General features: G+C 31.9%; 1 protein-coding gene across 1 annotated transcript; it reads left to right on the forward strand.

Moving 5' to 3' along the window:
• Window positions 1–1,529: 1,529 nt before the first annotated feature.
• Window positions 1,530–8,024, forward strand: LOC143249721 (hyaluronidase-1-like). Its single transcript, XM_076500036.1, has 5 exons — window positions 1,530–1,929; window positions 4,041–4,285; window positions 5,500–5,652; window positions 7,171–7,375; window positions 7,585–8,024. The coding sequence occupies exons 1-5, from the start codon at window positions 1,639–1,641 to the stop codon at window positions 7,894–7,896; spliced, it is 1,206 nt and encodes a 401-aa protein (XP_076356151.1). The 5' UTR covers window positions 1,530–1,638; the 3' UTR covers window positions 7,897–8,024.
• The last annotated feature ends 6,612 nt before the right edge of the window (window positions 8,025–14,636 follow it).

Here is a 14,636-nt window from a genome sequence, read left to right on the forward strand (position 1 = left end):
TTTTAACTGCAAACAACGTTATAACATTTATATTACGGGGATCGCGCAAGAGTTTCATAAAATATATATATTACATAGTTAACGAAAAAAATTAAAATGTATTATCATATGAAAATTGTTCTTAGAAAGTACGATGAATTCTCCATATACGAACACTTAAAACGATCAACAATCAATAATATAAGTTCCCCATTAATGCAAGATTACTCCAAGTTAATCTTGGAAGCTGCATATTTAGTTGCAATATGAAATACGTAAAGCATGAATCAGGTGATAAAACTCACATCATTATATTTTATATGTCCTTTACAACAGTTTACGATTATCAATCTTAATTTCTCGTGAGCTCACTGTCATGAACCAAATGTTTGTTTCTTAAAGCCAGGGGTTGGTTTTGAAAATCATGTTCTACTTGGTACTAAAATATTCTTGTTGCATTATGGAAATGCTGTTTGTGACAGCTTTAGTTTTCTGTTCTTAGACGTTTTGAAAGGAAAATATGGTTGTTGTTTTTTCAAGTAGAAATTCATTTAATAACGTAAGTTTAGAATTATAACATTCTGTTTCTCTGTTCCTAATTTGTTTTCTAGTGTAACTAGATGTTATTCATTAAGAGTTCCAATTCTTAATCCAGTTTTCTCGCAGACATACTAAATCTATTGTTTCCTCATCCTTGCTTTATTATGATAGATATATGAAATTGTATATACGAGATGTAGAAATACAAATATCTTTGTTTATTGATGTTCATTAATTTAAAATATAAATTTAAACACAATAAATTAACGTACAAATTCCTCATCTTCAACTTGAGACTATTAAAAGGGCCTGGCATGTCCTAGCTCGTTAAGCTCACCCTTTCGTTCGACTCGTAATCCGAGAGTCTTACACTGCGGGTCCGAATCGAGTAGCCGGTCGCACCAAACATGTCGAGAGCCTTAATACACCTGACCAAGTCCAGAAGAACTGGAAGATTCATGATTAGACAAAACACTTAATGTAGATAGAAGTAAAAGTAAAATATTTGTTAAACATATTAAATATATTAGACTGAGTAACAATACACATATAAACTAAAATATTAAAGTAATACTTATGAAAGAAAAGTGTTACTCATAGAGAAAATGATAAGTAACGTTATTGAAGAAATGATAAAAAATCGCTGAAAAATAGAATTTTCTAATATTTTCAGAAAGATTGAATTAAAGTCTCGAATTTCTCACACACGAGAAATATTTGAGCTGGTCAAAACAAATCTAATATTTAGTGTGTTTTGGCCGAATTAGATAAACTTCTCATCTTAACTTTGTCTAATCTTCATCAGTTCATGGTGAGTCACCATTTTGCAACAAAACATATTTAACAAAACATATTGAAGGGCGGGGGTTAAGCAATAAGTCAGGTGATGTTCCTCTTTCTTGGAGAAGGGGTACCATATGTTTCTGAACAATACCTATAATTCATCAAAACCAGCTGTCCTTTAATAACACTTGTTATATTAATCCTATAAATTCTGTAGTAGTCGACCATTCACAAGCATTAGACAAGATAAGTGTTTTCACATCCAACAAGTGTAGCATTATCTCAGACGAAGTAATTTCTGGACGAAAAAAAACAAAAAAAAACTCTTTCTATAAAATGCAGATAAAGCTTTCCTTGATTTGTTGTCTCACGTTTATATTACTCATAAGTCTTGATGAGTACGCTGCCGAAGAGGATGTAAACTTTAAAGTTTTTTGGAATGTTCCCTCTCATAAATGTTCAAACAAATATGGAATAAATGTCACCGACTCACTAAGAAAGTTTGGGGTGCTTGTGAATACTGAAGAGAAGTTCAGGGGAGACTCTATTACAATATTTTATGCAAAGGACCTTGGACTTTATCCAAGGATTGAAGAAGGTTCGTACATTAATGGCGGACACCCTCAGGTATGTTTTATTTACTGATATGAGAAATAAGTAATCCCATTCTTGTATATAACTGGCATAATGTTTTGTAAAAAGAATGTTCCGAAAGGTAACACTAATTGACATACCTTCATAAAGTATCTTAATTTAATAAGAATAACAATACACCGACATATATATATATTACTGTTTCGTTGATAAAGTTTCTTTAAAATTATTGAATATTTTCTTTAGGTTCTCATTTTTATGTTCTTTAAGTTATTTTTCAATTTTCTTTAGGTTCTCATCCATAATATTCTACAGTTAATTTGAATGTGTATAAATATGTATATATACATTCATAAGGTGTCTCAAAAGTCATACAATTCCCAGCCATTGTAAAGTATCGAATATCTGCTGACGGAATTGTGCATTTAGACATATCGAGGGAAATTCTTTACCGGACCATATTTTAACTTCACATGGTGTACTGACGTAAAGGTGAAATGAAAAACAATCAGAGATTATTTGTGAAACTATTGCTTTGAAATGAAATATTTCGATAGTTATAACGCACAGAGATATCACTCCATGATTATTTTATTTATTGTTTTTCTTATGTGTTTGACATAGATTTTTAACTGGAAAATATTTCGTTTTAATACATTATATATACAGAATGCGGACAAAAGAAAGTGGCTACCTTTGAAAATGTTGCTACTTTGTTATATTTTTTATTAGATAACAGAATTCACTCGACAAGATCTGTCCACATATGGTCTGAAATCCTAATTTTAACGCTGACTTTCGTAAATACCTGAATTTTTCACGATTTTAACTACATAAAAATTATTGTTCGCCCACCGTAGTTTCTCAGGTCTTCTTATTGCAGTTATCGTATATATTTGATAAAACAAGTTTATTTCCAATTATGGAACGTAAAAGTGGTCCTAATCTACCATTTTCTTTGGTTTTTGAATTTCGCGCAAAGCTACGCGAAAGCTATCTGCGCTAGCCGTCCCTAATTTAGCAGTGTGAGACCACAGGGAAGGCAGCTTGTCATCAACACCCACTGCCAACTTTGGGGCTACTTGTTCACCAATGAATAGTGGGATTGACCGTCACATTGAAACGTCCTTACGCTGAAAGCATACTTAGTACGACCGACACTCGAACCCGCAACCCTCGGATTACGAGTCGAACGCCTGAATACGCTTGGCAATGCCGGACCCTCCACTATTTACTACAGTTTTTTTCGAATATATATCGGTGGATAATATATATATATATATATACACGTATACACACACACACAAGAAGTATCAAAAGCCTCAAATTCCTTGTTGTTGCACAGTAACTGTGAATTATTAAAAATCTGTTTACATAATACTGTTTAGACATATTGACGGTATTTTTTTCTTACCTGACGTTTTATACTAACATAAAGATCAAATATTGCTTTGAGGTAAAATGGTTCGATAGTTATAGCTCACACATATACTGAGTTTAAACTGATATTCCTGAGCGAGTGGCTGCCATCCTTCTTTGTATACTTCAAAAGTTTATCTTCCGTGTTTGGCATGCGATCTTTCGTTAGTCGGTTTATCGCACTCCATAAGTTTTCAATCGGATTGATTTCTGGTGTGCAAAACTTTTTATAAAAGAATGTAACTTAAATAACGAGAAATTCAAGTATTTACAAAAGCCAGTGTTAAACATAGGATTTGAGATAATCTTTGAATAAATCTCGTCGAGTGTGTTCTAAAATACATAATTTTAATAATTTTTCTGTTATGTCATAAAAGATATAATAATTAACATTTGTTCACACATTTGTCCCTGTATACATAATGAAATAAATAGCTTCATCATTATTATTAACATTAATTTTCAATAGACGATTAAACCCAGCACGAAAACAATAACGAACTTAATATAAAATATGCTTTAACTTTTTTTCTCAAAATCCATTCTTAGTTCTTATTATATATATATTTATACATATAGAAATTATTTTTTTAGTGAATCGATTATATATTATATAATATAACTTCTGAACAGAACAGTAAAGTTTGTTTTCTATTGATTCTCAGATAAACTCTATATAACAAACCAAGTAAGTTATAATTTTAGACCCCACCACTTTTATTCAGCTTAGTGATATGAATAAGCACCTTGAGAAGGCTAAGAATGATATTGAAACGAAAATGCCAAGTAAAGATTTTGATGGTCTTGCCGTTATCGACTGGGAATCTTGGAGACCCGTGTGGGAGTATAACTGGGGCGGTTTTCAGCAGTACCAGACAATATCACGTGAGCTTGTAAAAGAACAACATCCAAACTGGTCAGCAGAAGAAGTGGACGAGAAAGCTGCAGCTGAATGGGAAGAGGCTACCAAGTAAGATTAACACTAGTTAACAGTTAACCTACTTGATGTGTCCATCACGGGGAATCGAGCCCCGAATCTAGCATTATAAGTCCGTAAATTTACTGCTGTTCCAACGATTTGAATACATTGTTAGTACATTTTTTTTAAATATCTAAATTGTTTTTTTTTTATATTAAAAATTCTACGCAACTCTAATATGAATGAAATTTCTTTCTGTGGTATTCTCATAAAGTATAAATACAATTTCATTATCTCTGTCCAATAAACAGATTTCCCTCGGTAACCGACATTTTGTAAATGTGTTTGAACAATTAAAGTGCAGATGGAAACCTCATCTTCACAGAAGAATTGCTAAGCCTATTATACTGTCAACAATAATGATAATATATAGGTGAAATAAGACGAAGACAAATAATTCATTTAGAGGCCGTATTTTAACCTTCTATAGCAACTGTTATGAATGTACTAAAGTAAAAATGTGTTTTATTTCAATTTCTTACTTAAGTAGCTCTTTACCGCATAAAAAGTACGTCATTAAAGCAACATTATTAAATTGAGAAACCATCAAAGATAATATAATTAATTATTTACATTGTCCCTAGAAGTAAGAGCCTTTAACTCCTGAATTAAAGCTACTGTATGTGTAATAAGAAAGAAAGATAGATTCGTTAGTGTGCGGTAACAGTGTGTAATATTGATCGTTAAAATGATCTTAAATTTATGTGTTTTTCACTTATGGAAACAGCACTGAAGCATCTATCAGTTTAAAAGTCAACGACAGTGGACACGAGAAAGAGATCACCAAACTACTAAAAGAAATTCTGAATCACGTTTTTAGAATGGCAAACAACCTTCAGTGCAAACAAAAACAACAAGTTCGAGTTAAAGCTAATGTGATTAATATCACACGTGTTTCATTTTAAAGAATGATATCACAACCGAAGCAACTAGTATTGATTATTGTTTGTTTCTATCATATATATGTTTAGGGAAACTGAAAATTTCAGTGATTTGAATATTTTTACTTACAATACCTACCGTTAAACTTTCAATACAATTAAAATTCATGTTGAGAGAAAATCTCAAATTGATTTTCAATACATAACTCAGTTTATATTATTGAACTAGATTGTGTATTTATAGTTATAAGATTGTGTTTGCGTTTTATTGTAGAGAGGATTTTGTTTTTAGTAATAATATACTTTTTTCTTTCGAAAAAATAGGGTTTGGATGCTTGATACGTTACTCATGGGTAAAACTGAACGCCCTCTTGGTAAATGGTGCTACTATTTATTTCCTGACTGTTACAATTATAAAAATAAAGATCAGCCAGATGAATACTTGTGTAGAGAAAGTGTTGTAGCTGGAAACAACAAGTAAGTGGCATGCTTACATTAAAGTATTTACGTAAGAATATCCCTTCCAAAAATTTATATATAAATTTTTGCTTAATTAAATAATTAGCTCGAAAATACGACGTTAATCATTAACTATATAATACAACTGTGATTAACCTTTGAAAAGTGTATTGTTGTAACTATGGCTATTGTTTTATGACTGGATTGTTGTAGTTGTGTGTATCCTTTCAGAATTAGAATGTTGCAACTGTGATGAGCCTTTCAGAACTGGATTGCTGAAACTGTTGTCGTCTTTTTTGAATTGGATTGTTGTAACTGTATTTTATTTCCTAAATTTGGAATTTGTTTGAATTCGTGTTTTCACAAAAATATTAGGACATTTTAAATGTTTTTTAAATTGTTTTATTTTATTTTACATGTTATTGCGTCCGTTAAAACTAATTATAAAACACTGCAGATGGCAATATAATACATTTTACTAAGATATATGAATCGAATTTATTGTTAATTCAATTGAACAATGAATATAACTTGACCTAGTTTTTATTATTTTAATTAATACATATTTTTTCTAGTTTTCTATATGGGAAAATATGCTTTTCTTTTATTATGTTATACGTTTATTTACTGATTTATACTGAGAACTTCAAATATAATGTTGAAAAGCCTCATCACGTGAAGGCTGGAGTATGGAACTTATATGATCATATCTAATCATCACCATTCATCGTCGCATTATAAAGAATGAAATCACGTGATCCTCAGAGTACAAGCCAGACATCCTAACCACCTGGCCACACCAGGCTCATAAAGTAGTGAACAATCAGAATAAAGAATTCTTTTACCCAAATTTTGCAAGCATTTAAACTTATTGACTGATTTCCTTATTTCAGTCTGACTGCTGAGTCGGAAAATAGAACAAATCTGTGGGGAGTTTAATCTAAGATAGTTCTAACACAATGCTTCTGTTTCATAATGAGTCACAACAGCAGTGTGAAACAATTCTAGTGTGTCACCTGTTTCTACAAATGGTCATAGTTTAAGCTAAGTTTTAAGATGTTATGATTGAAAGTAAAAGGGAATGTAAATATAAAAACTGAAAAGTGAGAGTAAACAAGAATATGTAACGGCATGTGAATCCACATTCTGTCTTTCTTATCCACTGCTAACAAGGTATTTCGGACAATACCAGGACTCATGAGGCTAACTTACGCTGTTCTAGCACTTTATAAAATAATTTGCTTACATTTTCTGTAAAATTAGTTCAATATTTTATGAATCAATTAAAAGAAATATTTGATAAAACATCTGATGTTACTCAGTCTCATGTTTCTTGTTTGCATACGTTTAACTTTTGAAATGTATTTAGTTTATGGTTGATGAATATTTAGCTTTCATATTTTAGTTCTGTAAAAACAAACTTTAACCACTTTTGTTTTAGTTAAGTTAATTATGTCTCAACACTAAAATTAAAATTTATAAAGACTGAAATAATTATTGGAAATGTTTAAAGTTTAATCTTAATGTCTTTATCAGATTAAGGTGGCTGTGGGAAGCAAGTACTGCCCTCTGTCCGTCAATTTATCTTCACAACAAGCAACTGGATGCGACAAATTTCACACAACGTATTTGGTTTACCCACGGTCGTTTGGCGGAAGCTTTACGCGTCCGAAGTTCTGATGTTCCTATTTATCCATACATAAATTACTTTCTGTACGGTAGTGACTCAACTGTACCTGAGGTTAGTTTTCTTTTCGTTCAGTTCTGAATCCAAAACATATTTTGATTGTCAAAATTTTATCATAATTCTTTCAAATATTCACTATAACTTGGAGCTTCTACATAGATGAAGAAAAGCATATTTATAATTATTCTTTAAAAAGTGATTTATCAGCACATTATAGTGTGTGTATGTTGTGTATATTAATACTGTTCTTCTCGTTTCTTTAGGAAGATTTTTACCGAATGATGGCTCAGACAGCAGGCTTAGGTATAGAAGGTGTTGTAGTTTGGGGATCTTCGTTTCATGTTGCCAGTCAAGAAGACTGTAACACATTGGACGAATATGTAACGTCTGTAATTGGTCCAGCAACACAAACAATAACAAAGAACGTCTTAAAATGTGCAGAAACTGTGTGCAAAGGACAGGGTCGCTGCGCCTGGTTGGCCAACCCCTACTCAGGATGGCGAGAATTAACGAATCCAACCGACCCTCACTTTTCGTTTAATGATATAACGTGTACTAATGTTTCTAAACAGTAACTTGTAAACTACAGACTGTAACTGCAGGTCTAATTAAGTATAATTTTATTTGTTAAGGGTCTTTACTTGTACTTGCACCAACCTGAGCACGTTGCTTTAAAATAAACCACTGCTAGTCAGAAAACAAACAGTTATTGATTACTTCATGATTAATACTAAACATATTTGATTTTCATGTGTACTATTATCAGAAGATCAAATAAACACCTTGATGTTGAAATGCATTTACTAAACGCAATAAAATACGTATCAACTGTTTAATGAAATATACCAACCGAGAACAGAATTAACAAGGTCCTTACGAGCCAGTGGGAAACATTATTGTTGAAAACTATCCAATCCGGTTTTTTTTAATTTGAGATAAATTACTTAGGGATTTTTACAGAAAAAAGGTAGACACTTCGTATAGTCACTTACCGTTGAGACTGAAAATGTTTGATTTTAGGAAAGAAGGTGACTGAAATCCATCAATGTATCACGAGCTTAACGGCCAAACACAAGAATCATGGAAGTTTCAAAATAACACACACAGTTATTCAGGAACTGGTTAGAACTTCCTCGGTAAATATTGTGCAGCAAGATCTGTACAATAATTTGCCTGTAGCTACTTTCAAAGTATTCCTGTCTGCTCATCCTACTGCTGACTATTGTGATGCTTAAACCTTCCCTACCGAATCAAAAGTGAAATCATTCGAATCTCAGTTGAAAGCTAAACATTAAGAGGTGAACAAATAAGGCATACTTGCAGTATAACAGATACACTCGTTATCTTCGTCCAGTGTGCAAAGTAACCCATGTCTTTTGTTATTCACAGCATTCGATGACAGTAAAACACAGACATTTTTCATTCATTCAGTAAAGTGTTTGAAGTTGATGATGCTTTCAATACAGATTCTCAGAATCGCTGCAATGTCTCCTCGAGCATAAAAGACACAATTTACTGTAAAGAAAAGAAACAAAGCTAGTAAAACAAGTCAGACTTCAAAAGTTGTTTGAATCATGCGTTTGTGATACAATTGCAGAGAAACTAAATAAACAAAAACCAGGCATAGAACGTATATATATATATAATATGTCACACTTTTCTTCTTCATTCTGTTTTTAAGGCTTATTCTAAAGCCAACAATTAAAGTTAACTTTAAAACCAATAACCTTTGAAACGCAACTGTTTATCAAAGAGTTTGAATGCAACTACAAGAAATAGTATATAGCACTTATTTGAAAATATATCTTGAATTATAATACAGCCCTTCAACTTTAAAGAACTTAATATGAAATAACATTCAATTATGATAAAAAAGAAACACTTTGTTTGTAGTTGATAACCATGTGCGATAATACAAACTAAAAACGAAAAAAACAGCTTTTATTTGTACGTTAAGATAAAATACTTCTTCAAAAAAGAAACCTTTCGTAAACCAAATTGTTTATGTTATCAAATAAAAATGACACCAATGAAGTAGATATATTTACAAGTTTTAAATAACAATTATAAAAATGCAATAGTAAAAAGAGTAAACCATTTAACACAGAAAAACATATAATATACCTTTAACAGTGATTTACATGAAACATTCTTATATGTAATGCTTAAATACGTACTCACAAGTATAAAAGTAAAAGGACACTCAGCAGATAGTCCCAGGCGGCTTTGCTACAAAAACCCACATAAAAAGTTAAACGGAACAAAAAAAAGAAAAATGTAAAGATATATCACCTATTTTAGGGATTGCGTGTATTTGTCTCATACCAAAGCTACATTGGGTTATCTGTCTAGTCCAGCGAGGGGATTCGAACTCCTGATTTTAGTGTTGTAAATCTGTAGACGTACAGCTTTCCAGGCGGGGGCGGATCGGCATGGCCAGGTGGTTAAGGCACTCGACTCGTAATCCGAGGGTCGCGGGTTTGAATCCCGGTCACACCAAATATGCTCGCCCTTTCAGCCGTGGGGGCGTTATAAGGTTACCATTCTTTGGTAAAAGAGAAGCTCAAGAGGTGGCTGTGGGTGATGATGACCAGCTGTCTTCCCTCCAGTCTTGCACTGCAAAATTAAGTACGCTTAGCATAGATAGCCCTCTTGTGGCTTTACGCGAAATTCAAAACAAAACAAACACACCGGGGACGCCCATTCTAAGAGAGGACAGACTAACAGCTTTTTTTAAACAATCATAGGTGTCACAATCTCAGCTTGAATCAAAATATGATGTTGTCCTTATTGCGAAAAGATAATTTAACAAAAAGAAAAAAATGCACGTGTTAAAATCAAGGTAAACAGAAAAAAGAATAACAAATACTCCATAATGAAAGAACAAAATTAGGGCGTTAGGAAATGATAGCCATTACATAAGTGAAACTAAAAATGTCATACTGATTATAATGGTAAAAGAAAACTGTTTCTTATTCGTGGGTGTATTTGAGCAGGTTATGGTGCATTAAACATGTATAATACTGTACAAAAGTTAATCAAAAGTTAGATTTCAGGATATTTTCTGTAAACATTGAAAGGTAAATCACAGGTGAAATTTTATTAATATAATTATTTAATACAACAGAAACTCAGTGGACATGCGTCAGTTCAATGAATATTTAATATTTTGTTTGTTCCCCTTTTTAGAAAAAAACAGGAAGAGAACAGAGAAATAAGTATTGTTTAACAATGGCCTAAAATTTGTTGCATTTTATTAGTTTGTTAAGTTTTATGATATATGATATTAAATGAACGTAATTAATCTGTGTGTATAATGTCAGAAATAATCATTTATGACGTAGTTAAAACAGTGGTGGAAAAATGAATTAGCATAAAATGGTATCCAATTATTTTGCTTGTATGTTTGTTTTGAATTTCGCGCAAAGCTACTCTAGGGCTATCTGCGCTAGCCGTCTTTAATTTAGCAGCGTAAGACCAGAGAGAAGGCAGCTAGTCATCACCACCCAACCCCACTCTTGGGCTACTCTTTTACCAACGAATAGTGGGATGACCGTGGCTTTACAACGCCCTCACGGCTGGGAGGTGAGCATGTTTGGTGCAATCGGGATTCGAACCCGCGACTCTCGGATTACGAGTCGAACGCCTTAACACGCTTGGCCATGTGGGGCGGGTATATAATTATAATGATTTTTGATTATGTTAATCTACCCCATGATTATCTTTAATAGTATTAATATTAGTTTATTTATATTATGACTAATTAATCGATTATATCATATTCAAAGTTGTAAAGTATATTTCATATATTATGGGAGGATATGAAGGTATAACTGTTAAATTCTAATCCTTAATAACTCGTGTAATCAGTATTTATATTATTAGTAGAGATATATAGATGATGCTTGTTAATAGGTTAGATTGATTAATTTACGTAATGTATTGTGGTAATACTTAACGAATAAGATTAATGAGTTTAGTCAAGAAGTAAACACTAGGAGACTAAATATTCTCAAACTAGAATATTGTAAGAATAATAAGATGCCGAGCCAAATTATTGTAAACGTTATTCAATATATGATAGTAAAACAGAAAGAGAAAATTTAGAATGTAACATTTTTCTTAAAGATAAATTTTTTTTTTATGAAGGGAAGAATGAAGGGTTTATTGCATTTTGGCCATTTCCAAATGATTCAAGAACTGGGAAAATATAAATTATGCATATCACAAAAATATTCTACTTGTGGTACATACATGTGTATTAAATATACAATAAAAGGAAAAATTGCGCAAATTTAGTGAATTCGTAAGAGTGATTAATCAAGTAAGGAAACGTGTGTCAAGTATAAATCAAAGATACATTCCAGTTCGTATTAAATAAATAGATGTTTATCTTATCTATAAACTGATGTTATCACAGTCGTGGAAGTGTATCTATAGACGTAACGACTGGAGACAAGATGTGTATCAATAGACTGATGACACCATAATAGAGAAAAATCTAGAGAAGTTTATATTAATGTGGACACAACTTTGAAAAAGGGATTATTTGGAACTTTGATGCAGCATTGATGTTAAAAAGGCGAAGAGAAATACAAGCAAATAAGCTGTCAAGTGATCATTGTTGATTATAACCAGTTATTGAAGTACTTTTATTTTTGGTTATTGAAATCATGATGAGTTTGCAAAATTGATCCAATTAAATGTCTGTCTACCTTGTGGTTTAGACGTGCACACTATATGGAAGGTTCTAGGATGACAAAAAATGTGGTATAGTGATCTCTGTTTAATGTAAAAGAGTTAGACTTTCCCCAGTCCTGAAGAAGTTTTCATGATTCTGTTGAAAGATATCGAAGATAATAAAGACTTCAGTTTTTGAAGGGGTTCAAAATTCTGCTTCAATCTTGATGTAACTAATAATTGCTATTTCTAACAGAATCGGTCCTTCCGCTGGTACAGCAGTAAATCTACGGATTTACAACGCTAAAATCAGCGGTTCAATTCCCCTTGGTGGACTCAGCAAATAGTCCAAAGTGGCTTTGCTATAAGAAAAACACACACACTATCAGAATCGAGTAACTTTGTTAAAATGGAATGTGTTATGTTTATTAATAAGTTATGTTTGAACAAATTGCTTTCAATGGGTTAAATGGTAGTTTGCCGGCAGTTTTAGGTAATTTAATGGCTATTACAAAAAGATTAATCAAAGAACAGTTACCTGTGTTTTTTTTAATTTAATAGTTGTAATAATGATATTTTATGGATACTTTAGGTAATTTTCATGTAGATGAGTATCTGAATATATATTTTAAAAGTGTTGCTTTTATTTGGAATTTCAGTGTCTGAATCGATTCTTTATTGTAGTCGTAAAGTTCCTCGAGTCAGTGTACTCCACTCGTAACTATATATCCAAATTTAATGCAAATCTATTGTAAATGGATTTGAAATCAAACTCCAATAACTAAAAAATACAGCCACCTGTTAGCTGTTACAAAATAAATAAAGCTCTTACATTAAATGGCCTTAAAGACACAACAAGAACAAATGTCATGAGGTGACAGTGTCAATTGAACAAAGAAACCAAAGATATCTCTTGAATTCAAGGACACTATTAATTCAGTTTAACCTGTAGTTCTAGTAGTAAAGACCAATTTATCATGGACTTTAGCCTGAGAAAAAGAAATGTGTAGCTGAGCAAAATCAAGTAAAAACAAATGTCACTCTGTCATTGAAACTTCTCTTATTTGTTTGATAATAAATATCGTATTTGTTTTTAGTAATTTTGTGGACTCGTTATTTTATATACGCAATGGGCGAACTCAGTTACATTATCAGGATTAAAATTGTTATTCTTATTCATTGGGAACATCTTGTGTTATCAGTTTTTACTTGAAAATATTCTTTCTATATACATTTAAATATGTATGCAGTAGTTTTGAGCTGAGGGTTATTCAAACAGTGAGTTGAGTATTTATGAAATTGCATCATAGGAGCTTAAGATGACGGTATATCAAAAAATTACTGTTCTTTCTTGCTCTTTTGTAGTAACTGTCATTTATATTTTTTATTGTCTTATTTCCCATTATTATTATCACAAACATTTAGGTGTATATATCCCATTTACACAACGCTGTATAAAACAATGAAACGTTTATTATTTTATATTGAATTTCACGCAAAGCAATTCGTTACCTTTCTGCGCCAGTGTATGACTAGAGGAAAGGTCATCACCACCCACCGCTAACCTTTGGGCTACTCTTTTATCAACGAATAGTGGTATTGATTATCACATTATATCACCCCACGAATGAAAGGGCGCAAATGTATGGTGTGACGAGGATTCGAAACCACGACCCTCGGATTATGAGTCGAGTGCCTTAACCACATGGCCGTGCCGAGTCAACCAAGTAAAGAAGCCCTATTAAAAGGTAATTGCTTCTCATAGCCTTTTCTATCAATAATATGTTTGAAATAACCAGAAAGAAGATGCCAAGATTGAACATTTGGTAGATGCTACAAAGTGAGATGGATAAAGTATGCCTACTCAGACGTTTCGCTCTTTTATTATTTTACAAATTATAAAGAAATGAGGCACAGTTGGTGGATCAGTGGTAAATGTACTAATTTAACAACAGTAAGATCGAAGATTGAATTCCCCAAGATGGGAACAATAGATTGACCAATGTGACTTTGATATAAAATAAACAAATTTAAAAAAGTTATATCTGATCTTTATTCAAACTGTAAGGATTTAAAAATATTTTTCGTTCATTCACTAAAGAGCGTTAGCAGCTCGTTCTTTAGATTCAGACGGTAATAACTGTTGTGAAACGTAATAAAATGTGAACATTCCAGATGCAAATAATAAATCAATTTTGATTGCGTATGTATTTTTTACACCCTCTGGTTACACAATTCTGATTGTTTTATAAAAGTGCTTATTGAAAACAATGCAAATGTAAACACGGCGTTTGTCTTAAAATCTTCATGGGTTAACCAATATATTTTCTATTCAATACAAAATTATTTTCACATATATTTTTGAGTGTTAAAGACCCAGCCTAGCTGACGAACTCTGATGTTGTATTTAGTTTAAGTTCTTTTGGATACTGTTTGTGAAAAATAAAAACTCAATCTGATCTGATTGCTATTTTTTCAAAATTTGGAACTAAATCAATAAAATACTAATTTGAACTTAATTTTAATTACCTTTGTGAAGCCTAGAAAACAACTTTAATACATTAACTTAGACAGTTTGTGCCACTGCATTTAATACAATAAAGGGTTTTGTATTAGCTTTGAGCAGTAATTAATT

The sequence above is a fragment of the Tachypleus tridentatus genome, chromosome 4, assembly GCF_004210375.1.
Source record: "Tachypleus tridentatus isolate NWPU-2018 chromosome 4, ASM421037v1, whole genome shotgun sequence".
In the NCBI taxonomy this organism is placed as follows: Eukaryota; Metazoa; Arthropoda; class Merostomata; order Xiphosura; family Limulidae; genus Tachypleus; species Tachypleus tridentatus.